This window comes from Epinephelus moara, chromosome 22 (assembly GCF_006386435.1).
Source record: "Epinephelus moara isolate mb chromosome 22, YSFRI_EMoa_1.0, whole genome shotgun sequence".
Lineage (NCBI taxonomy): Eukaryota > Metazoa > Chordata > Actinopteri > Perciformes > Serranidae > Epinephelus > Epinephelus moara.
The window spans coordinates 21,649,664-21,674,484 of NC_065527.1; the positions used below are offsets into that span (position 1 = coordinate 21,649,664).

The 24,821-nt window shown below is 42.2% G+C and overlaps 1 protein-coding gene across 2 annotated transcripts in view; it reads right to left on the reverse strand.

Moving 5' to 3' along the window:
• The window catches only part of kmt2ba (lysine (K)-specific methyltransferase 2Ba), a 39,296-nt gene that overhangs the window by 2,509 nt on the left and 11,966 nt on the right, over nucleotides 1-24,821 (reverse strand). The window contains exons 6-35 of one of the 2 annotated variants that reach the window (XM_050035137.1): nucleotides 22,316-22,592; nucleotides 20,715-20,776; nucleotides 20,398-20,631; nucleotides 19,256-19,365; nucleotides 15,550-15,654; nucleotides 15,261-15,374; nucleotides 14,946-15,092; nucleotides 14,569-14,661; nucleotides 14,203-14,320; nucleotides 13,861-13,974; nucleotides 13,478-13,668; nucleotides 13,283-13,384; nucleotides 12,899-13,015; nucleotides 12,708-12,784; nucleotides 12,134-12,315; nucleotides 10,717-10,802; nucleotides 10,267-10,401; nucleotides 9,836-9,994; nucleotides 9,612-9,729; nucleotides 8,695-8,773; nucleotides 7,440-7,600; nucleotides 7,010-7,171; nucleotides 4,519-6,871; nucleotides 4,142-4,267; nucleotides 3,750-3,868; nucleotides 3,418-3,543; nucleotides 2,353-2,605; nucleotides 2,081-2,191; nucleotides 1,867-1,950; nucleotides 1,643-1,772 (exon numbers count right to left, since the gene is read on the reverse strand). In XM_050035137.1, the coding sequence (XP_049891094.1) occupies nucleotides 1,643-1,772; nucleotides 1,867-1,950; nucleotides 2,081-2,191; nucleotides 2,353-2,605; nucleotides 3,418-3,543; nucleotides 3,750-3,868; nucleotides 4,142-4,267; nucleotides 4,519-6,871; nucleotides 7,010-7,171; nucleotides 7,440-7,600; nucleotides 8,695-8,773; nucleotides 9,612-9,729; nucleotides 9,836-9,994; nucleotides 10,267-10,401; nucleotides 10,717-10,802; nucleotides 12,134-12,315; nucleotides 12,708-12,784; nucleotides 12,899-13,015; nucleotides 13,283-13,384; nucleotides 13,478-13,668; nucleotides 13,861-13,974; nucleotides 14,203-14,320; nucleotides 14,569-14,661; nucleotides 14,946-15,092; nucleotides 15,261-15,374; nucleotides 15,550-15,654; nucleotides 19,256-19,365; nucleotides 20,398-20,631; nucleotides 20,715-20,776; nucleotides 22,316-22,592 (6,245 nt within the window). Of the gene's footprint in view, nucleotides 1-1,642; nucleotides 1,773-1,866; nucleotides 1,951-2,080; nucleotides 2,192-2,352; nucleotides 2,606-3,417; nucleotides 3,544-3,749; nucleotides 3,869-4,141; nucleotides 4,268-4,518; nucleotides 6,872-7,009; nucleotides 7,172-7,439; nucleotides 7,601-8,694; nucleotides 8,774-9,611; nucleotides 9,730-9,835; nucleotides 9,995-10,266; nucleotides 10,402-10,716; nucleotides 10,803-12,133; nucleotides 12,316-12,707; nucleotides 12,785-12,898; nucleotides 13,016-13,282; nucleotides 13,385-13,477; nucleotides 13,669-13,860; nucleotides 13,975-14,202; nucleotides 14,321-14,568; nucleotides 14,662-14,945; nucleotides 15,093-15,260; nucleotides 15,375-15,549; nucleotides 16,384-19,255; nucleotides 19,366-20,397; nucleotides 20,632-20,714; nucleotides 20,777-22,315; nucleotides 22,593-24,821 lie in introns of both variants that reach the window. The other variant, XM_050035136.1, reaches the window with a different exon arrangement.

A 24,821-nucleotide genomic window follows, 5' to 3' on the forward strand; every position in this document is an offset into this window, starting at 1 on the left:
AAACGATTCCTCAAGTAACTCCAATAATTCAAATTCTAAAAAGCCTTGAGCTTCGTTAAATCCAGTTCAATTATAAACACAGTGTTTTGCACTGATGGTTGTTTCTGTTGCACAAGCGCATAAGATACTTTTGCTGTTGATAGCCTACACGGCTACAACGTGGATATGGCACGGTTTGCAAAACAATGGAGGAAGAGGGACAAGAAAAGTGCAAGACCAAAAAAAGGAGACACGCCAAAGAAAACAACAGAAAGTGTAGAGTGTGGGATCATTACAAGTTAAAACGAAAAACAGGTCAGTGTGTATTGCAAAATGGAGTTAGCATACCACAATAGCACTTCCTCAAAGCTACAACATCTAAGTAGAAAACATCACTGTATGCATTGAGTTTGCCGAGCGGACCCGACACAAGAAGGTAACGTCAATGTCACGTTTAAGTACATTTAACCTTAATCAGTGATCGCTAGCTGAGATTCATAATGCATGTAAAGAACGTACGTGTATTATGGCTTTATAATGGCTGAATAATAACAGAGAACAATGCGGTAGCTAACGTTACCTGGAAATATATCATGTGCATTAGCCAAGTTTTGCTAGAGAAAAGATGCGGAAAATAAAATGCTGTAGTTAGGGCTGCACGGTATATGCGGTAGACGGTAGAAATGATATAAATTTGGCCCACGGTAGAGATTTGCGCTCTACCGTCCTATCGTCGATGACGTCATCCACCTGCCTCAGTGTGAAAATGGCTGCGAGCACAGAGACAGCGGAGCAAGAGGAGCTGGTTCACGTCCGTGATTTAGCGTAGCACGTGCAACGTGTTGCTGGAGAACTTGTGAGTGAGTGAGTTAATGTCTTATGAACAGCCCCGGACTTCTCAGACTCTTTTAGCGACTTACCGCTCAGAGGGAACTCATTCAGTGTCTCCTCTGGCAGCAGCACAGCGTCTCTCCCTCTCCTCTCTCGCCGTGCGCACACGGGAGTTGGTTTTCGGCAAGAGAGTTTGTCATAAACCTTTGGTAATGTAAACCTATGTGACGCTAGGGGCTCCACAAAAAACTCCATATGTGAATGTGTGATAGTTGTGGTATCATAGCAGCCTGTCACAGGTTACAGCGTGATGATTAGAGGAGAAATGGCAGAGCATAAAGGTCCAGGTGGAAAAAACACAACTCAGTCATTTAGGATTTTGCTAAAAGAAGGAAATTACCTTTTGATATAGATCCCAGGGGACATTTTGCACCATAGAGTACTGGGTTTTAATTTTGAGTTTTGAGATCTGCATTCTGCACAATAAATGCTCTAAAAAATACATTATATCTTTGCTTTTGTTGTTGTTGTTGTTTTTTTTATCAATTTAGCTTTGCTAAGGGACTACAAAACCCATTCAGAAACACTTCTATTATAACTTTTACACTTAAATTTATACCGCGATATATACCGTTACCGTGAAGGGATTCGATTTATACCGTGATATAAATTTTAGGTCAGACCGCCCAGCCCTAGCTGTAGTCAATTTGTCAAAAGCCTGCTTCACATTAAAAGCATTCATCAGGAATGAACATGAAAAACACTGAGGCAGAAGCTCTCATTGTCATTATGATGATTCCTCAGTACAATAGTGTGTGTTATGTTTAGTTACCTTGCTATCGTAATATTTTTCCCGCTTATCTGTCAGGACAGCGCGAATGACAGTGCCAGCGTATTCAATCACCATCTCGCCGGCCTCAATGTTCCTTTTGCAGAAGAGGCCGCGACCATGAATGTCAGATCTGAGAGGATTACAGAGCAGGACACAGTTAAATACATTGAGCATTAATAAAAAAGAAAACTCATGCCTTCCTTGGTGTTTTTTGTTGCTCTTACCTGTAAACTCCTACTGCTTCTTTGGAGATTTTTTCCAGGTGTCTGAATCTCATTGCCATGGGAAGCTCACTGCTGGTGGCTCGTCTGAGAGTGAGTCACAGAAAAGGTGTCAATATGGATATAGCATCTGCTAAATCACCATCTTTTAATAACTTTAAATTCATATTCAGTGTGGTTTAGGACCAGGACAGTGGCACAAATTTTATCCCCTAACCTGGAAGATTTCAGTGGGAATTCATCCTCCTCTTCATCAAAGGGCCCTATGATGTCAGGGAGAGTTCTGTGCTGTGATGCCAAGAAGTTAAACATATCAAAGGTCGCTTTCCTAATTAGGAAACAGACAAAGAAAGAAAATACCATTAATCTGAGATGTATTTAAATAACAGACAAGAAACACACACAAAGAAACCAATAACACTTAAATAAACCCTTTTAACAGTGCTTAAAAACAAAACCAGTTATGACCAAAAGTAACTGTGTCTGTACCGCGTGTAGACTTCAGTGCGAGCACAGCCGCTCGGATTGAGGGGAAGCTCTTCCTCGATGTCCTCGCAGCGGTGGAAGCGGAAGCGGTGGCGTTGGCAGTTTGCGGCACCCTCCAGTTGCTCCAGCAGGAATATGACAGCATCGTGGACGACGCCGAGCACCCGCGGCCCACTCATCCCGCCCAGAGGCAGCTGCTTCAGGTGGAAGCCTGCTCGAGCTTCGAGGACGCCGTCAATCACCGCACGCCAGGCGACTGAAGGAGCAGAGAGATAAGGAAGGAGTGAGAGCTCTGCAGGGCTGCACACGCTGACAATTTTCTCAATGCACAACATGATTAGAAGATTATTCCTGAACTAGTATTTTTATATCAGACTAAAACTAAACTCATACAAATGTATAATTTGTGACTAAAAATAACCCACTTGTCAAACAAGTAGAATGTTAAAGGCGCTGTATGTAAGAATGTGGCCAAAACGGTTACTGCACTCAAATTCAAAATACTGCCGCGAGTCCTGTCCGCTCCCCCTCCCCTACAGATTCGAGGTTGCTGGACAGCGGCACGCTGGAGACTGATTTGTTTGCTCACGGGCGGCTGCTGTGGCAGGGCCGCGTCGCCGCGTCCCTGATCTCTCGGTTTTCCAGCAGACCGTTCGAGCAAGTCCGGCTTCTCTGCTGCTAACGCTGCTGCCGGGATACAGCTGAGGAGGAGCCGGCTGCTAATGCTATGTACCGGGACACTGCTAATGCTGCTTGCCGTGCTGCTGTAGCTCAGTCGTAACTGTAACTGATGCTGAGACTCTACTGACTGCGTGACTGGTAGACGGCGGTGGGTGGCGCAACAGGCCAAAACACAAATTCAAAACATAAACATGATTTGCGGACCGTAAAAATTTTTTTTAAATGCGAATATTCTGGCTGTACTATTGTTGTCGGTGAGATCAGTATGTTATATGAACATTATTCCTTAGTCTCTGTGACATATTAGGAGGATTTTACGACTATTTGCTTTAGATTTCTTACATATAGCTCCTTTAATAACATACACAGTTACCAAGCAGCTCTTACCCTCTATGCTGTTCGCCTTAACACTGAAGCCATCGTCGCTGGTGATTTCAAAGCGGAGGTGGGGCTGGTTCATGTATGTCCTCTTTCTGTGTTTGGGTGCTGGTGCATCTTCTTCTGAGCTAAAACCTGAGTGGATTTAAATGAGTCGTAATTGCAATTAAGTGTAACATACAAAACATTTCCTGAAAAGAATTATCTTTTTTCAAGAATTAAAAATCATTGAATAATGGATTAAGACAGAAGAAAGATTCCATGATTGTTTCCTCATTAATCACATAAAATTGCTGTAACAGGCATCCAAATATATAAACACATAATATTAAGTTAAGAACCTGAATATGGGCCCCATTCGGTGATGTCTCCATGGCGAGCGCTGACCCACGTGTGTGTATTACCCTGAATGTGACTGTTGGTTTGTGCATGTGTGGGCGGACTCTCAACCCGAGGGTGCCTGAGCAGAAAGGACAAACGGATAAATAAAAGTACAAACAACAAATGTGAGAACTACGACACCTTTTAGGAAAAAATAAATAACACATTTTAATAATTTATCTTAGGTTTTCTCCTTTTAAAAAACTTGTTTTGCTTTTCTATCCCTCAAATATGGAGGTGGGTAAACACTGACCTTGAAATTCATGTATTCTGTCATTAACCATTTGCCTCTTTGTTACTTTATAGCAGAGTATTAAGGCTCTTAATAAGAGCACTTTTAAAATGAACTAACCTGGAGGGTGTTGGGGGAGGTGGTGGAGCTGTAATCCTCGGTGGCTCGGGCTCAGACATCTTACTCTCCTGGTCCATATCAAGGATATCCGTCATTGTTGGAGCTTTCATTCTCACACCACTCGGCCTATTTGGAGAAAACAAGAAACATTCTGGTGACTTAATACACTGATTCAGTTAAATATCACATGAGCATGTGTAGTTCACCATGTAACAACCAAACAAATAATGAAAATAACCACTAGGTGCAGCCCGAAGAGTTTATCTCACTTGCATTGCAGCTCATGTAATCAACCTTTAATGTAGTAGTTTATTATAATCTCACACTCTTGTACGCTGCAGTCAAGACAATTAGGGAAGAATCAAATGTTTGAATACCTGGCTTCATTAACTTCATCCAGCTCACTCGAGGGATCCCTCAAGAAGTCCATCTTGGATTTCTTCCTGGACGGCCGTTCAGACACCGATGACACTCTCTTGACTCTCACCTGGTGGCGTGATGACGCAGGGGTTGGCTGCAGGTTGAAGTCTAGTTCATTGAAGGAACTGCTGGGGGACTCTAAAGGTGTAGCTGGTGACTCATCTGAGACATCTGCATCCTGAAGCCGGGCCGGTCTTCGATGTCTGGCCTTTGGTCGGCTAGCTTTACGGAGGATGATGGGTTTTGTCTGTGGCTCCTCACGGTGTGTAGCCATAGCTCTGTCAATAATAGCCTGCGCTGTGTTCCCCTCGATGTTAGAGAAACTGGCTTCAGGAACACTCTGCACACTGACAGGAGCTGCGGGAGCTGGAGTCCCGGTGGTTTTCACAGGCACCATTCTGACAATGATTTTTCTCTCGGTTGTTGTAATATGGTTACTGGCAGGAGAGACGTTTGTGGCATTGAGGCTGGAATGAGGCTTTATTATGACACGTGGGACTGAGCGCTGCAAGGCATTACCGCTGTGGAGAATCCTGGCAATCTGGCTTATTCTATTGTAGGTGGGCGAGTTTGTACTGAGCGACTGATAAGTGTTTGATCTCGGGTCTTTGATCAGAATCTGACCTTGTCTGTTGACCAGAAGGACCTGAGGGGCGGGAGCCAAGGGCGGCAGTGAGCCAGTGGCTTCCGCTTGATTCGGAATCAAAACTTGCTGACTTCCTGACTGCCTTGAGTTGTCCAAGCGGATAGCAATGGGTCCGGCCCGTGATGCACCAGCCTGAACAGGTATGTTTAAACCATTGATCACAATGGGAGAGGTGACTGCACGTGGAACTGCACCAACAGCAGTGGCAGGGGAGGCTGACGCATTATTTACAATCTGTGCAGATCGCGGTGGCAACAACAATTTGAGTCTGCGCTGCTGTGGAAGACACGGTTTTGGGGACAAACGTTTGAGATTTGGTGCTGGACGCTTTGCTTTCACAACGGGGGCTTTCATCTGTCCTGTGGGAGATTTTTTGGTTTTACGCTCTGGACCTGGTGTACAGTCTGGGGAGTAGTCAGGGTCATTCAAATCATCCTTAAATCCTTCAATGGAGTCGGCCGATGAGCTATTCTCATCATTATTGCCAACTTCATTGTTATTTGGGCAAACTACAGCACCATCTTCACCAGAAACAAAATGACCTGTAGTTGAATCCAAGTGCACCTCATCTTGAGTTGTCGGTGTTTCAGAGCTCATTGGGACCTCTTCCTCCTGAACTGATGTATCATCATTTGCATAACTTGCTCCAAGAACGTCAGATGGGGAAGGATTTTCTTTAAATTCAGGCTCAGCTGTCGACACAGTGTAGATTGACTCCAGCCTCTTTAGAGCAACCGTCAGCTGTTTAGTAGGTGTATTATGGTTGGTGTGAATCTTACTCTCTTCATCTTCTCCTTCTCCTTCTGTGTCCTGGGCTTCATCATCTACCGCCTCGCTTTCATCACTGTCTGACCCTCCGTCTGCTCCATCTAACTGTGAGATCGACTGTGTCGAGGTGACCTGACCTGAGGCGTCCACGCTGCTTGTTGTGTCGCACACAACTGTGCGTGAAAATTTCAAGTAATGGCTTGAGTCTTCAACTTCAGTGTCCCGATTTTCTACTTGCATTTCCACATCTTGCACCACCCCTTCTACCTCTCCTCTCCCACCTTGTGCTCCACAGTGGAGGGCCACGTTCTCCGTGAGCAGAGCCTCGTCAAACTCGAGCTTTGCATTTAGCATGGAGGCCACTGCTACCTCTGTGTCCGTGTCAAATACAGTGTACGGCAGCTCCTGGGCCATCAGGTGGGCGACCTCCTCTTCCAGGTTATCAGGGGCTAGCGAGATCCCATTAGTTGTGGCCACTGCTGCATCTTCTGCCTCGGACGACGCCAGGAAGTCTTGGGGAACCTCTGCAGACACAGGAGTGGTAATTTTAAAGTTTTGCCCCCCTCTGGGGGAGTGAGTGATGGCTCCTTGCCGAGGTGACAGCCCTGCAGAGATGCTGGAGTTGGATCGAGGTGGGGAGCTCCAGATGGGTGATGCTGAGTTTTGACAGGACAGAGGAGGCGATGCTGCTCCCAAGTTTGATGACCTCGGAGGGGAGCTGAACAGGGCACATCTGGAGTTGATGGTGCCACCAGAACGGAGGGTCATTGGTACAGATGGGTCGCTGTCTGTTGGAGAGGAACTGCAGCGGCTTCTTGATGACAGCCTGCGAGGCCGACGGGTGTCCTCCAGGTCCCTCAAAGTCAGGATGTGATGTGATTTGGGAGGTGCAGCCCCTGAGAGTATCAAATAACAAAGACTGAAGATGAGCCAACACAGGTGCTAGGAACATTTGACACTCAAAATGCCTTTGCAAAGGTAAAAAGTCAAAGAATATATAAACATTTTACAACATTTCATCTTAAAGTAGTTACCTGGAGATGGAAGAGGTCGAGACGATCCTCCTGCTGGTCTCCTGACCTGTGTGTGACCAGGACTTTTGGATCCAGATGTGTTTTGTTGTTTAGAGTTGGGTGACGGGGTAGTGGATTTTATTGGGCTGGATGAGGAGCTTAAAGGATCTGGAGACACCATTTCTGCCAAAGAAAAAAAAAAGGTGTCAAACGAATAGTCCAAGTGGTTACAAATATTTGATTGAAAATACTAAAGGTGCAGTTAGCGATTCTAACCCAATACACTCTTTGTCAAACTCAGCGAATATCTCTTCACATTTCGCTAGCTGTACATTCTGTGTCAGCGAAAAAACATCTGGTGTTCGAGCGAGAGGAGGGTTGTATTTGTTTGGCTGTTGAATACATCTAAAGGGAACAACAGTCAGTCAAAAAATTAAAAGTTCCTGCTGACCTCTGTGTTGGTTTGGGCTGTGGACTATGGTGTGATTTTCTTCTTGGTCCCATCTCAGATCTTGTTCCTCACCAGGGAGAGGCGTGCTCGCTTCTGTCACCTTACAGGTGTACATGCAGCGTCTGCGGGGGTCCACAGTGCTCCAGTACAACCGAGAACATCTGGAGAAGAAAGGGAAGAAGAGTCATTTCGAGAACATTGACGATGCTACAGTCAGTACAAAAGTTCCCCAGTCACCAAGTGAGTGACTCAGATCAGTAAGTCTATCAGCTAGAGTCAGGTACCATTCACATTTGAACCGGTGCAGACCCTACTGCAAATTCAGTGTAGCTTTTTATGGTACTTTCCTCTCGCAGTGATAACAAACATGTGATTTCAGTTTTTCAGTTTTTCAGTTTTAGACCCCACAGAAAATAAAACCCCTCCCGACCTCCCTCTTCTCTCCCAAACCTGTCCCTACAACCTCCAGCCTGTCACAGCCTGTCACTGTTAACAACAATCACTGTGACTTGAACAAGCTGCAGGGGTGATGTCGTCTCACTTTCTCTCGTGTCGAGACTGCAGCATGTCAGACCCGTTTTTGACTCGCACATCATGCAACATATACATTCTCATATTGATCTATGCAGCTGTCTTCAACGGCTCCGTGCAAGCTTGTGACTCAGCTGCTTCTCACAGGTCTAACTGCGACCTGAAGTGTTTCTTTACACTTTAAGTCGTATTTTCTCGACTATACAAGCATGAAAGTGAGGCTGATGCCCAATAAAACTCTACGACTTTACTGCCTTACTACATTTAACTATATATTTTAGAGTTTCACTATTATTTTATGATCTTAAGTGTTTCTTGTTCTTTGATTGTATTGTTTCTGATGCTATGTTTTCTCCTTTATTGCTGCTTATTTGATTCTATTGTGTAATCCTTGTCTTCATGTGTAAACATTTTAAAAAAGTGGTACACAACAAAAGTTTTCTTTATCATTTGTCCTCTCTCTTCTCTCAAACTTTATCAAAGCCAATAGGATTATGAGGGCGAAACATTGTTTAGAGTGAGATAGTCACCTAATGGTAATTAAGTGTCAAGTAAGTGACCTTTGTGGTTTAGACGACCCAATCAGGTACCGAAACTTGGCCAAGCTGCATTTTACCTTGAATTGGTACTTGACAGTACAGGTGTAACTCGGTTGTTACCCTTCAAAGTTCTGCATTTGGTACCCAACCCTACCACCAGTTGTATAATGACAATGAGCACTTACTGATAGCCGACAGGAAACAGCATTCTCCCACTTGACGACAGCTCTGTCAACACACCAAGTTTCTGAATCTGCAGAGAGCCTGGAAAAATGAGAAAGGAAAGGTGATACGCACACTTCAGGATATCCGTCTGATATATTACAGTATTATATTACATCCCTTTATGGAGACACACACCCTGTACAGGATGTAAGAGGCTCACACCAACAACAGACAGATATTAGAGAACCAAATAGCCCTTTGAAGCTTGGTCATGCCGTACCTCCAAGCCAAGGCCCTGGATGGATTACAATCTAGTTGCCTTGAAAAAGCATAACGCAAGATCTCTCTTTAACACCATCAACAATCTTGTGAACCCTGCCCCAGTTACTGTTTGTGCCACAAAGAGGTTTTTGGAGTCATTGCCCCATGGCTTATTAAAATTGTTGATGAATCTTTTTTGTCTGGCCTGCTCCCGGACTATTTTAAACAGGCCCGTGTCCAGCCTCTCCTTAAGAAACTTGGCTTAGATCCCACATTGCCCAGTAATTACGGTCCCATATCAAAATTACCACTGATTTCAGAAATTGTTGGGAAGAAAACAACATATTTGACAAATTCCCATCTGGCTTTAGAAAGAACCACAGTACAGACACTGCCCTACTTAGGGTACCAATGACATTTTGATGAATGCAGACTCACACTGTTCTCATTTTGCTGGACTTGACTGCTGCAGTTGATGACACAATTTTACTCAGCAGACTCAGGAACTGTGTCAGTCTGACTGGAACTGCTATCTTGTGTGTGTGTATGTATATTCTGAAAATGGTGTTCTCTTACTTCTTTGTTTTCTCATATTGTATGACATTGAACTGTGAAGAACTTTGTAACTTTAGAAAAGCACTATAAAAATAAAAGTTGTAATATTTTTTTTTCTTACCTATGGTCATGTTTATGGATTCTGGCTCTAGGCCTGTGAGGAACTTTCTCTTGAGATTGATCCCCTCAAAGTCCACATACACTCGCCGAGTCACTTCAAACCCTTTCCCAGACACCACCTGGAAGAGTACGGTAAACCATAAATCAATATAATGTAGAAATAAATCAGCAATTGTTGAGTTGTGCATTGGCGACTGTAAGCTTGAGGCAAGATTGTGTGTGTACCTTTGCACTGACAAGATCCCTGTGTTTGAAGCAGTACATCTTCCTGTCCAGCTGAAACACACAATTCTGAGCACGGGCACACATGAAGTGGAAATTACTCTGGCAGGTGGAGAGACAGCAGCCCACAGTGGCTCCGGACTGGCCACAACGATCACAACGCTGCAGAGTAAAGGAGAATCATGTTTATCTTTATACTGACTGTGTGGCGGGTTGACATTAGACATAGATGATTATCTGCTGTAAGAAGGGGAATTTTTTTATGATTCTTAAAAATGAATAAATGTTAATTAATTTTAGATCTTTTTTGTTTGTTTTTTACACGAGTCTATCACAGAGTTATGCAATTTTTTGCCTATCCTACATCTCTTAAAGCTAGTGTGACTAATAAAAATCTCACAACTAAAAATATTTATTTCCTACTAATATCTTACCAGGTGGCGCCCTCTTGAGACGGCACTGTGCACTTGCAGAAGAGCGCTCTTCTCCTCGTACACCTCAGCAGACCAAAGGCAGCAGTTAACGTGGGCCCACTCGTTCTGTCCCAGGTATAAAAGTCGTCCTGCATCCTGTCAGGAGGACAATACAATCATCTTTAATCTGCTACCACTCTGATACCTGATTAACCATTATTAAGGAACTTAACAAAAATAAACACTGGCTGCTCTTCCTCATCTCATATTGTAATAAAACTGATAAATATATTTGGGTTTTGGACTGTTGGTCAGAAATGAATTCACCTTGAGCTGTAGGGAATAAAGATAGGCCTTTTTTGTTATATATAAAATGTGTGGTAGATTAATCCAGAGAATAATCTGCAGTTTCATCAATGATAAATATATTTATTAGTTGCAGTAGAAACATTGTAGGACAGCAAAACTCACCCTCGGAGCACAGTCTCCATAATGCTGGCACAGAGCACACTGCCTCATATCTTCAGTTCTGGTAGTTTCATGATCACTCTTTACACCTGTGAAGAAGAAAGAGGCGAATATAAACATATGTTTTAAACCTGAGCAAGCAAAAATAAGTAGAAATGCACCGATGTGGCATTTCAGGGCTGTGATAATGAATACTTATCTGTTTGATATGACAACTGATGTTATTACTCCAACAAATGCAAAAAAGTAAAGAGGCAAATGGTATTTTTAGATTGATTTATTTTTATAACACAACAGCAGTGTTTCCTCTAGGTTCAGCGCTATGGCCTGGCAGATGGTCCGGGGGAGGTGTGTTCTCTTAAACACGCCTTCTACCACCTGCCACACCAAATTTCTTTCTGAAATTTAACACTTTAAAATTTCTTTAAATATTTATCAGTTTCTTTTTCAAATATTTATCAGTCCACAATCCACATGAGCTACTCTTCACACCACAATTAATTAGATCCACAGCGCAGCACTTGTTTTATGTCATATCTTTTGCAGCTGGTTCGCTTGTTACTCCTGTAACTTCCTATAACAATGAGAGAAAACAGCATCTCTTTTCTGTTTTATCTGAATATTCTCTGATCTAGCTCAGCTAAAAACACAGAATCCATCAGCATGTTGTTCGCTCCCGAGCCTGTTTGTAACCGCCAGTCTACAGATGTTGCCTTCACTTGTTCAGCTGACTTTAGCTGCAGTTTACATTGGAGACATTCAACTCCTCTGCTGTTGTAATAGACGTGAACTAATCATACCCCATTGCCTTGTTCATAGACTCACAACGGTGTGCTGCTGCAGTTCATGAACATAGGAGAAACACTGCTATTGATATTTGGCGTTATTTTAGGCATAAAAATTTTTTTTTTTTTGGCCTGGTTGGGGTTCTGTTAAATTATAGGGGAAACACTGAACACCAGTGTTTAGAGACCCTTAACCATCCCTGGTATAAAGGATATTTATTTATATTAAGCTAGTAATAACCTTATTTTTTTGTTTATTATGTATTCTACTTAATGCCATACATTAGTCCTTATCGACAGGTATGTACGGGCTACAAAATACATTGAAAAAGTTACAGACAGGGTGGGTAAAATGTGAAACTTCTCCACATTAATGTTCTCTTTGCTCAACAGGCATTCAATTAAATGCTTGTTTTGCCTCACTTACGGATTTTAATATATTGACTACTGGCCATTGGTACAAAACAGGACTTTTTCTACATTTGCAAATGTGAACTCGGTAAAGATTTGATCCTTCCCTTCTACAAATTATTCCTCTATGAACTACAAAACAGTAGTTGCATGTCCAAACGTTCAGATGAAGATCACATTCCTCAGCATACATGACACAGAACAGGCTACAGTTGTTTCCATACCTTGTGAACACAGAGGGTGGCTGTGCGATACGCTGGACTGCTGTGTAGTGACTGAGTTCAGCACAGGGTCAGGTTTCCCTGCCTGTGGGCCCCTGTGCTCTCTGGGCTGGTATGTCCTCTCCAGCCACTGTGCATAGCTGTGCTCCTTAGATGGTGGAAGGACCGCTTCAGGGAGCATGCCACTACAGAGAGGAGGAGAACAGAGGGGAGCGACACTTTTATTCTCTATAAATTATTGGATTAAGCAATCACCTAAAGATTCAACTATGTCATCAAGCTCAAATAAATACATTTCAATAAAAAAGTTTATGCAGTTTTAAATTTCTTTGTATTTATATTTTTAAGTGAAATGTTTTTTATCATTAAGTTAATGTTTCTAAGTCAAACTTACCTATTTTCTTTCATATATTTAATTACAATGTTGCTCTGTTTACACATTTCTTTATTCTAGTAGATCTTTACCGACTGCGTATATTTTTTATTTTTCATTTCACACTGGCTTTGGCTATGAATTTGAATAACGAATATATTATATATTGAGTGAATAATTAAGTTTAATGTACTTGGTTATTACCTTGGTAATTCCTCAAAGAACGAGTTCCACTCTTTTAGATGGCTTGTAGGAAACCAGCTGAAAACCTCCTCGATCACCTGCGAGAAAAACAAAATTTGAGTGAGATCAAAGTTAAAAATTGACTCAAACAGTCTTTTTATACTCGATTTTTCTGGTAAGTAACCTGTAGGAGATCTGGCAGGGGAGCTTACTTTGACATAGTGTGCCCTGGCCTGACTGGTCGGTCTCTGATCCTCAGGGAGAAGCTCATCTTCCTCCTGCTTCAACCACTTCCTCATCACACGGATGACATCTGCATGGAAAGCTTTCTGAGGGAGCGAGAAGGGAAAAAGTAGGTCAGGGTTTCAATCACGAGCGTCTCACAAAAGCTGGTGTCACAAAAAAAAAAAAACAGCAGAACTGATTTCAGTACCCTATCTATTGATTTCTCTCAGCACCCTATCTATTGATTTCTCTCAGCTGAATGTGCTAAAAGTTAGTTGTCAATTACAACACTATTACTGACTTACAAGCACAGAGTTTAAAACAGATAGAGATGTGCTAGTTTCCAGATTATCAGGAGGGATTATACTCACTATCGAGGTGTATCCGCAGCCTTTAAACTTCCTCTCCATGGCTTGTAGATCACATACTGGTTGCTGTTCCCTGACGAACTGTGTGTTGTTTGTTTGCTGACACTGAAACACAAAAACAACATTTTTTATTTTTATTTTTTTTTACTGCCGTTAGTCAAATATGCTGCATTAGGACATTTGTCAAAGTCCTCTTACCGCTTTACAGGTAAGGAGGTGCTGTGTAGCATCATTGGAGAGGAGGTCAATGAGCACCTCCTTCAGCCCGACTATCAGCCTGCTCTGCAGCTCCGCCCTCAAGCTGCTGTGTTCAGTTTGCTGCTCGTTGCAGGGTGAGCAGGTGAAAGACAATTTTTCTGTTTGGTTTGACAGCAACCCACACAGCTCATCTGTAACAGACAGATACATATTAGAGGATATAATGGTGATTAAGATTAGATCTGCAATATTGTTATATACTACACAATACTATGTGTGCATGTTCCACGTGTATAAATAGTCTAAGTACCATCATTTATTCATTTAAAGCATGCTCCCCTCCATGCTTACAGCTGGCGGAGATAATAAACAATGTTACTCACCCGAAAGTCCTTCACATGTGTAATGAATCCAGTGGCTGCACTTTGAACACCGAATCATCTGTGTGTGTGGATTGTTGTCGTCGTAGCACTTGTGGCAGACGGTGCAGAAATTACCTAATGTAGATTAAGATCAAATTTCAGTTACATCGTCCATTTCTAGAGCCTCACATTTAACTTTAAACACATACTGTGCATACAAGTCCAGGTCATCCTTCTAGGCAACATTAGACCTGTTGTGTTGAATAAGTCTGTGAGGTTTCCAGACATCATACAATGTATTTACTGAGCATTCACAAAATGGCGACAAAGCCTTCAGAAAATGCTGTTTGGACTGAGTGTTACCTTTTTTGTGGAGAGCAGTGCAGTCAGGACAGAGGTCCTTCTCGTGGTTCCAGGCCAAATCCCAAGTCTTTCCCGGAGTCACGCCACAGCTTTTACACCGAATGCATGTCATGCACACCTACACATACACAATGATGTCACAAAACAGTAAGCATGAGGCCCTAAGAGGGTTCACACTGTAAACAAAGCACATAAATTGTCCATGATGTACACTGTGATGGGTTCTCTGACAATTTTACAATTTTGTGTAATATATATCACTTTAGGTAGATTGTTTGTAGCCCCCAAAATAAGCATTTTCAAAATTGGATGGTATTTTAATATCCTTAAAACATGACAAGGACACTCCTGTTTCAAAGAAATTACCCAGGGCATGTTGCAGTTCAGAGGCTTAGGGTAGGTTGGTCCCAGGCAGGAAGGGTGGTATGAGGTTTGGCATCTCCTGCACTGCAACACCGGCTGGAGAGAAAAAACACAGAAGGGTACATTATTTATGATTTTAATTAATCAAATAAATATCTGGCAAGCACTGCATCAGCATGTCATCACCCTTTCAAATTCACAAATAGGCAAATAAACGAATGATCTTACAAGACAATATGATCCTTGTAAGTATCAAAGGGTATTTATTTGTCCAGTATTAACAGGAGGAATAATCATAGCAATGAAATCATGTTTCAATGAACATATGGGCATCTGACAAGTGTTTTTAAAAAATGGTTAAGTGATGCTGGGTTTCATACCTTTGTGTTCTTGCTACGACGGCCACAAACGTGGCAGAATTTGCAGCGCCTGCAACACCAGTTCTCCTTGTTGTCCTTCTGGGGGCGCTCCTCTGACGACAGACAGAAACTGTGGAAAGGCTCACAGCAGATCTGGCAGAATATCATCTGATGGAGGTGGGAAACACAGGTGTTATTATTGGCACTGCAGAGCACTGAAATACAAAATGTTGCAGAGAAGGGCTTGGAGATATGAAGCGTAACATAAAGAAGAGCAATATGTCTTCAAACCTTGTTGTTATCAGTAACACTACTCAGGCTCTGGTGAAGCATTACCTCATATCGTCCTTTACTTGCACAGAGGAGACAGACAGGTTGTGGTGTGGTAGGGACAGACGAGAGGACGCTGAGGCCGCCCATTAGCCATACGTTCTGGACAGCGCAGTCCTCCTGGTGGACACAAGGCAAGAAAAAGAAAGCAAAAGAAAAGTTATCAGCGAGGATGCATAAGGTCATTCATGTGTCACAACAATAAACATACAATTTGCTCAAGTCTTGTTTATTTCTAAAAGCAGGATTTATATGAAACATGTACATGCCACCCGACACAAGAGCATAAACTCACCTTGAAGTCCACACGAATCTTGTACTTGTCCTGCAACACGCCCTTTTGGGGAAATCCATTACTTAACCCAGTGAGGGTGTTCACTGATGCACACTCTGCAGGATTCTGGGAACGAAGGACATAGTGTGTGTCAGTTGTTGGACAGTTTTGCTGCACCGTCCCTTCTACAGAAGCGTCCTCCTCCTTCTCTTCAGGCCGGTCCCCTTGTCTGTCCTTCTGCTCCTCTTGCGTGTCCTCCTGTAACTCTGTGCGTGGATTGACAGTCTGAGGGAGCACTGGCACAGTTTTATCTTTGTTATCTCTGTGTGTCTCTGTCAAAACTTCTGGGTTCTGCACCTCAGACTCTGGATGTGCCTGAAAACACAACTTTGACGAAACCTCTGACAGAGCTGAGTGCAGTGTGGACTGGGACTGCTGTTGAAATGATGATGATGATACAGGTTTGTGCAAATGCAAGGCTGACTGCACCACAGTCTGGGGCAAACGGTGCAAACATAACATCATAGTTTTTGGTTTAGAGTCTGATATGGGATGTGGTGAAGGTGGGGAAGCGGGATGCGTTACAAGCTGGGACAGCTCTGGAGGAGACTGTGGTGTGGCATGTGATAAATGTGAATGAGCAGGCTGTGTTACAAGCTGGGACAATATTGGATGTGACTCTGCAATAGACTGATCCAGACACTGCTTTGGCAAAAACACAGCAGACTGCAGGAGAGAATCAGGCAGACGGTGTAAGTGTATTTGTAGCTGCTGCTGCTTCGGCATTGGGCTTCTGGATGGGCTGGTTTCTGGTAAACTTTCTTGGGGCTCCGTCTCCGCGGTGTTCTCCTGTTCCTGTGGAGGAGGGGACTGCCTAAGCCAACCAGCACGACAGGTTCCAAAGTGACACGTATACTAGTGACATGCAGAGGCGGCGACCGGCAGCAGCCAAAGTGACAGGAAAAGAGAGGAGTGCTATGACTCTGAGAATGTTAGCCAGGAATTAAGTAGTAAGAAAAGGCAAAGAAGAGTTATCAAATGCATTCAGTAGCAGTGCAAACACACACAAAGGTGTGGCTAAGGGTATATGTACACATTAGTAAAGTATGCATGTACCAAGTTCAAAAACAGCCAACTAATCACAAAAACACACACTTCTTTAGAAATTGAATTACTAGTACTATACAACACTAACACACACTAATATCCATGTTTAGTGGGCCTGTAACGGTTCATATATTTATGTCGAAGCAGCTGTACGCAGAAAACACATTATGTAGACGGATGCACGTAAAAGAGAACCAAAGTTTACAAGCGCAAGTTCCACCCGAAAACTTTTAGCTGTATTCCGTTAGCAACATGTGTTAAGGTTAGCACAAGTGGACTGGCGTGCATGGTGGTCACACTATAGTGAGTGCAAATGAAACGGCAGCGCTGGAAGACCCGCCTGCAGGTTTCCCGTCAGCTACAACAGCAAAATGTTTTAAAGTTTTAAACATTTTGAAGTGTTAATATTTCTCATTTTTATCATGATAATTTACCAGAGTTGCCGCCGGTATGTGAAATGTTACCTCAGTCCACAGCCAGAGGACTGTGTCACTTGCACTACGTCTTGGCTTTCCCCAAAACTAACGGCGCAGCAGAGAGGCTGCTCTCCACTGCTGGAGACATGACACTAACATGCACAACACTCCGTCTTCATTTGTCTCATATTCCTGCAAGCAGGAGACCCTAAGGTGCTTTATTAATTAATGCAGTTAAATTCGTAAAATAAAAAGCCTGTGCACAATTTCCCATCCATATTATAGACAAAACTACAGCTAACAAAAATTAGGTGAAACCAGGAAAAGCTGCTTGTCACGTTGTTTACAACAGCACTTATACAGACCACATGTTGTTAATTTTGTGTACTTGCTTTGTCTTTATTCTCATATTCAAAGTATGGTGGCTTCCTTTGTTGCTGGTGCGATTCTGAAGGTGGAGGAAGATGGAGTCAATCATCAATGATGAGCACACTCCCACTGTAAACTGTGCAATTTAAAATAAATTTTGGGCGTGAATGCATGTGTATGTCGTAACTTGACAAAACCAGCATTAGCTAATTGCGGCCAATAAACACAGATGGAGATAAATCCAACACTTGGAAGCAGTGCCTATACATAAATACAGGGGAATTTCTTATGAGGAATGGCAGAGGATTCAAGCAGTGCAGATTTAAAAAGCGCAAATCATGTGCATTGGCAGTAACAAACAAGGCTTTCAAGGCAGAGCAAAGAGCCTCGACAGAGAACGAGCAAAGTGTTCGTAATTCAGTAGTTCGCCGCATGATTTGAAGAAGTCAATTGTATATGCCAGCTAGAACAAGCAGAAGCAAAGAGTCAGGCAGCACAGCCAAGATTTATGCTTAATCTTAGCTCAAATTATGATCAGGTATGACAGCCCTTTTAACATTAAAATTAGTGATGTAAGAAAACAATGTTGGATTTTACTGACAAGTTATACTGATGACCAACATTATTATAAATAAACTTATTACCAACAAGTTTAAACTATTGTCGTTTTTAAAATATGGTGCTGCATTGGACTTCTCTTAAAATGAAATTCAGAGCACTGTTTTTCATTTACTTTATGTTGTGTGACATTCTCGCTAATTAACAAATCTGTAACCACAATATCAGCTAACTAAATTCAAAAATTCCACTACGGAATGCAACCAAATGATGACACGGTTGATTGGACGTATATTTTTGGCCAAATGAAATGTGATTGCGTTGGTTATTTTAGTCTGTCTTTTAGAGCTGGATGGATAGATACCTACAGTACTGTGACCTGCTGTGCTGCACTGTTAAGTCTGAGTAGACGCTGAACAAGGACAGGGATTCAGTGTGGTTATGTTAGCGGCGTTTATCTTGCTGGCCTTTATACATCCATCATGCTGCAGATTGTGGTGTTTTTTTCAGGTGGTTTAACAAGTTAAACACATCTCATGCACTCAACAACGGATGATAAAGGTTGATGAACGGATAATTTTTGTTTTGCCTGTCTGCAGGCACAGCATTTGGCAAAGCTTATGACAGGCTCTCTCTGCAGGGTGCACGGGCAACGGCATGACAGCTCTTCAAAAGTGGAGGCTGGCTGTTAGTTAAGGAAGAGCTTGATTTTGTGTGCAGCAGAGTTTTCTACAAGCAGAGCACGCATTTTAAACATCATTATCGCAGCTGATCATTATCATTTCATTGTGGGATTCATGGCCGCGATAAATATCTGATTAACCATGCAGCCTGAGCACAGCTTAACACATCCATAATTTAAAAAACATGAGGTTAAGCACATGCAAGGTGTTTAATGTGAAGGAGAAATTTAAGCTCAGAAACAAGGAGATTAGCAGGGCTGCATTTGAAATATTAGACTCACTCATTCCAAAACAGATTATTAAATTCAAAATAGATAAAACTAAAAGTAAGATTCAGACCTGGGCAAAGTGTAACTTGGACATATTTGTGTTTATTGTCTAAATATTGATTATTTAGACTGTCCGTTGATCACTTAATTTAAACTGGCAAATTTATTCAGTAAATAAATGATTTTAACAGTGATTTTTGTTTGTATTATTAATTTAAAACAGACCAATAGAAGCAAATAACATATTCCATAAAATACAGCTTGACCCAGGTTTGATCAGGTGGAACACCGGAGGCAAGGGGGGACATGTGCTGTATGTTTTTACTTTGTAAGCTCTGGATCTGCTCCCAGCTCCTCTGGATAACGGTCGTCGAGACTTCACCGCCTCAGTTTGAGGGTCATCTGGCAGTGATGCGCCATCTTGAGAAGCGAGATCTACAAAAGATAAATAGAAGTAAGAAGCAATTTTGATTCTGCTGGAGGGTTTCAAAAGCAATTCTATCTTTGTTGTGTAAAGACACTGTTCCCTCAAATTACAGTAAATTCTAAAACTTTTTTGTTGAGTGATTAATAGTCGTCCTTGGGTTGTGATAGATTCATTATTACTGTGCTTATAAAATATTTTCCAATGCACACATCTTGCCCCCAGCAGCACAGAAGAGTGAACCCAAGATTAGAGTCACTAATTCAGTATTTAACCAAATGTCTCCCCTTCTGTTCCTGAGATATGACACGGAATAATAATAAGAAAAGTGTTTTTTGCAGAATATTATGATGTCACAGTGAAGCTAACCTTTGACCATTTTGATGTAACATGTCATTTCATCTTTTTTTTAGATCTTTTTGGGGACCATTTTTGTCTGTATTGGATTATAGGTTATAGTATTATGGTGGGAGAGAGAGGGGATGCTATACAGCAAAAGGACAGGGTTGGAATTGAACCCACAGCTGCTGTGGAAAGGACATGGCCTTTGTACATGGGGCGCTTGCTGAGGCTGGAGCCAGGAACATGTTTGCATTGGAAATGGCTTTGCTATATGAGGGAGACCTAATTTGCCTTTCTTAAACCTGCTACAGGTCATCATCAGCTCACACCACACAAACAGGACAGAGGAAATAGTAAGCTGTCCAATCAAAATCAATAAGAGTCTCTGTGTGTAATTAGAAAGGTTTGGAAAGGTGCATGACAGTTAATGTGTAACCCTCCACATACTTACAAAGATATCATGGACAACTGCAGTGTTTGTAATACAGCACTTTGTCATATTAAAACAGAGCTGCTATTGTCTGAACAACTAATCTTTACAACTGTTATCTGTCATGAATATAGAAGTGATGACAATTTCTGATATCAACCAAAGCTCTGAAATTAACGCCAGAGCTCTTCAAACAACTATCTGCAAAAGCAATACAGTGACAAGCAGAGACACACCGATGTTAGAGTTACAAAGACAAAGCTTTAGTTACCTTGATTGCTAGCAGTTGGCTTAACTTCCAATTTATCCCCCTTTTCTTCTTCCTCCTCCTCTTCTTCCTCAGATTCAGACTTCAGCAGGCTGCTGTATGAGCGCGGCGTAATGTTACGCAGAGACTGCTTCCTGACTCCAGGCACCATTGTAGACGATCCCTCGTCTGCATCTTCAAATCCCCAGTTTGCATCATCACTGCCTGACACAGAGCCCGACGGCCGCCTCGCCTGGACTGAGAAAAAGGAGCCCCATGATTAATGCTGTAAATTCACAAAATATTTGCGTATGTTGTTCATCGTCTTATTAGACACATACGTTTCAATGGCTTGACGATGCGCGCATTCCTCGCTCTCTCAATCCTGTCACACTTCTTATATCTGGGGGCAGAAGAAACAGTAAAATGTTATTATGCATTCAAGGTAAATTGTCTAAAGCTGTAGACATTAAAATGTGTTAAACTGTAAGAGTTGACTTGCCTTCATTAAATATATTGTTTAATCATATGTTTACTGTAAAGAAAGAAATATATTTTCATGTTTCATGTACAAAAATGCTTGACTGAGAAGGTAAAAAGTATTTAAAGCATCACATTTCAGAATTCGATTAAGCACTCTGAGCTCTAAAATCATCTAAATTACCAAACTTTCAAAAATGCTTAACATTTGTCTCTAAAATCAGACACTACCTGGCCTTTACTTGTTTGTACTGGCAATGCCCCAAACATTGTTTAAATATAAGGTAATCACAACGTACCTGTGATTGATATTATAGTTTGATACCAAGTTAATACATGGTTCAGCATTGAGGCGTTTCTTTACTCGCCCAAAGTAAATGTCAAAGTTAAAATGAAAACCTTCACAGATACTCCTATTTTGCCTGTAAATCATTTTATGGGTTGGCAACAGATCGATTGTGCTTAATGTATCGTGGCTAGTTCCACATGGGATGGATAAAAATGATTAATCAAAAAACATCAAGTATAAATTGTCACATCATTCTTTTTAAACCACTGTCATTAAGACTCGCTTTGGCGTTTCAGTTCCTACGGTTCTCTCCTTCTCACAGGAAAAAAAAAGAAGTCATTAATATGTCACATGCACTCCCCCACCCATCCACACCACGCTCTCCTGGGTGACAGTGTGAGCAGAGGAGGCACTTTAGTATCTGCAGGTGAGGCATATGTTTATGTTTATGCACTGCTCAAGACTGTGACTACTGGGTAGCATTTTACGACCATGGAGCACCATGGTCTGCACTTGTAGATATTAAAATATATACTGCAGAGCCGTTAGTTTGTTTCTTGCTCACAGTGAATTAACTCCCATGTTTAATGGCGCCACTGTGACAGCTTAACTTTTTGCTAACAGCTTACAGCAGACAGTTGACCGAAAGCTTCAATTTCACATAAAAAAAAACATCAACACGTCCAGTCCGAGACGAGCCAAGTGCTTCAGGATAAAAGCGCCAGATCTTCGGTTTAACACAGAGCTCAACTTAAATTGATTATAACAGTATTTTCATTAACTTAATTATAACAATAGTTTAACTTTATCATAACAGTACTTTATTTACCTTTATTATAAGAGTACATTTTTTAACTTTATTATAAAAGTAGCTTATTATTAAACGTTATTGTAACAGTATATTAGTAGTTAAGTATTCTAGTCTATAGTAATTTAAAAGAGATTTCAGAATATTGAGGTATATACACATCATGTATTGTGACATAGCTGTTAATAGCGTGATATTATTTACGGGCCTTATCGCCAAACCCTAAATCATTTGCTAAAACTGTATTAAAAGCTCAGGAGAAGTGTGTTAGACATGCCCATTAAACACAGACATTTTGCACATTAGAATTAGCTTATTCACCAGCCTGGATCCATAAAAGCAATGATCTGAATAGTTTAACTTACATGCAACACTGCCGTTTGGTGTTGGGCCCCCCGAACTTGGGCTTATCGAGGCAGTTGACGCACTTTGCACAGTCCTCCTCTATCAAACAGCCTCTGCAGCGTCCACAGCGCCGGGACCGGACACCCCCGGGTATATACTGACTCAGTTCTTTCCTTTTTCTGAACTTGAGCCCCTTCCCCCTCCCCCTCCTCCTGCGCCGGATGTGTTCCTGAGAGACAACCCACTGAGCCCTCCCCTGATCAGAGATGTCATCGTCATCATCATCATCTGCAACATCTGCAAGCAAGAGACAGGGAGGATGTGTTAAAGAGTCACAACATACGTTTCAAACATCATTAGGTACATGTGACGTGGGGGCGACATCTTCGGATGCCAAAACTTACTATTCAGTCTGCAGGAGGCATAACAGGTCTAAGTGCTGTGACTGCAGGTGCTTATACACCGATCAGCCAAAACATTAAAACCACTGGCTGGTGAAGTGAATAACATTGATCATTTTGTTACAATACAATGTTCTTTTGAGGAACCTTGGGTCCTGGCATTCATGTGTATGCACTACCCACCCAAACACCGTTACAGACCAATAAACCCCCCCATGGCAACGGCACTCCCTGTTGGTAGTACAACCCCCAGCAGGACCATGCACCACGCCACACCACAAAAACAGCTCAGGAATGGCACGGGGGACGTGACTAAGAGCTCAAGGCGTCAACCTGGCCTTCAGATTCCCCAGATCCCAATTCGATTGAACATCCATTGGGCATGCTGGTACCTTACCCCACAACCCACAGGACTCAAAGGATCCGTCAACAACACCTTGGTGCCAGACAACACAGGACACCCCTAGAGGTCCTTTGTCCAGGCCTCGACAGGGCAGAGGCCCCACATAAGATCGGACTTGGCTCTGACCTGTCAAGGCCTGGACAAAGGACCTCTGGGGTTCCGGCTTGTCCCACAGATGCTTGATCAGATTGGGATCTGGGTGATTAGAAAGCTAGATTGATGCCTAAAGCTCTTTGTTATGTTCCTTGGTACATTCCTGAGCAGTTTCTGCAGTTGGACATGGTGCATCGCCTTGCTGGGGGGCTACTGTCATCAGGGGTACTGTTGCAATGAGCGGAGGTACTTGGTCTAACAATGTTAAGGTGGGTTGAGTACATTAAGGGGCATCCACATGAATGCCAGGACAAAAGGTTTCCCAGCAGAACATTGCACTGTAAGGAAATGATCAATGTTATTCACTTCACCTGTCAGTGGTTTTAATGTTTTGGCTGATCGCTGTATACTCATTTAATTGTCTTTTGTCTGTTTGTCTTTCTACAGATACAAGATACTGCTGGCTGGCTGAAGTGTTGGAAATCTAAGAGTCACTCCAGAATAAAGGTGACTGGACGAACACATCAGAAGTCTCTCCCCTTCCTGACCCTAAAATACTAGAAATAGATTGAAACTAACTCCTTTGGAACCTCAGGCATCCCCCACTCTTTGTATTTTAATGCCAGCTGGCACAAAGCAACTTCAGGCAGAAACAAAAATTTACTGTCATAATTTTAAATGATTAATGTAGCTGGAATGACATTGTGTAAGGATCCGTGTTTCCCAACAGAACTACATGTGTTCATTAGGAGACAAAAGTCAGGGCTACTTGTCAAACGGCTCTTCCTCACCTCATACTGAGTGATGCTCACTCGACCAGTGTTGGGTAAAGCTTTCCAACAGCGGTGGCTAATCTGTGTGTGACAAAAGATATTTTTGCTGGCAAATATCTTAGTTACAACTACATTGAGCTAACAAAGCAGTTTTTATTTTTGTGCTCTGCAAATTTGCCAAAAGCTACCAAAATTGTGCTCTTTTACAAAAAGAATGTTTTTTAGGTTGTGTGTTTATTACTGCAGAAGCTTAATTATGCCAGTTTGAAAGAATATTTTAGCTGGTGAATGATTTCATTATAATACATTAGCAGAGGAGCTTTGCCAAACAAAAACTGGCAGAAATGCATTGAAGTTTGGACAATGCTAATCAAGTATTTTGGAGAAATTGGATTGAAAAACAGTTAACCTACCTGAAAGCATGGCTATAAACAAGTCGATCTACTTTTTACAATCAGCCTGTGAATGAAGCCGTAATCCTGACTATTCCACGGTCGTAGTAAGTCCAACTACACCGTAGCAACAGTTCATGATGCACACCTTGCAATATGCCGTGGGACTATTACGAAGTATTTCATGCCTGAAAGCTGGTCTTTCCCAAACTGGGCTGTCTATGCAGCAGAAAGATGCAAACATTTTTTAATTGGTGCTATGTGACCAGAGAAGAGTGAGCTAAAAGCTGAGAGTTAGGGTGGGGAGGGAGTGGATATGTCAGGCATGATATGATTACAGGGTGTTAACTTCAATTCTATGATACAGATAAGGTAAGGGCAGGGCTGATGTACAACAGTAAATGGCATGTTGAGGCATTTTCAACCTATGAAATTCCAATTTATATACATCTGGTAAGAAATAT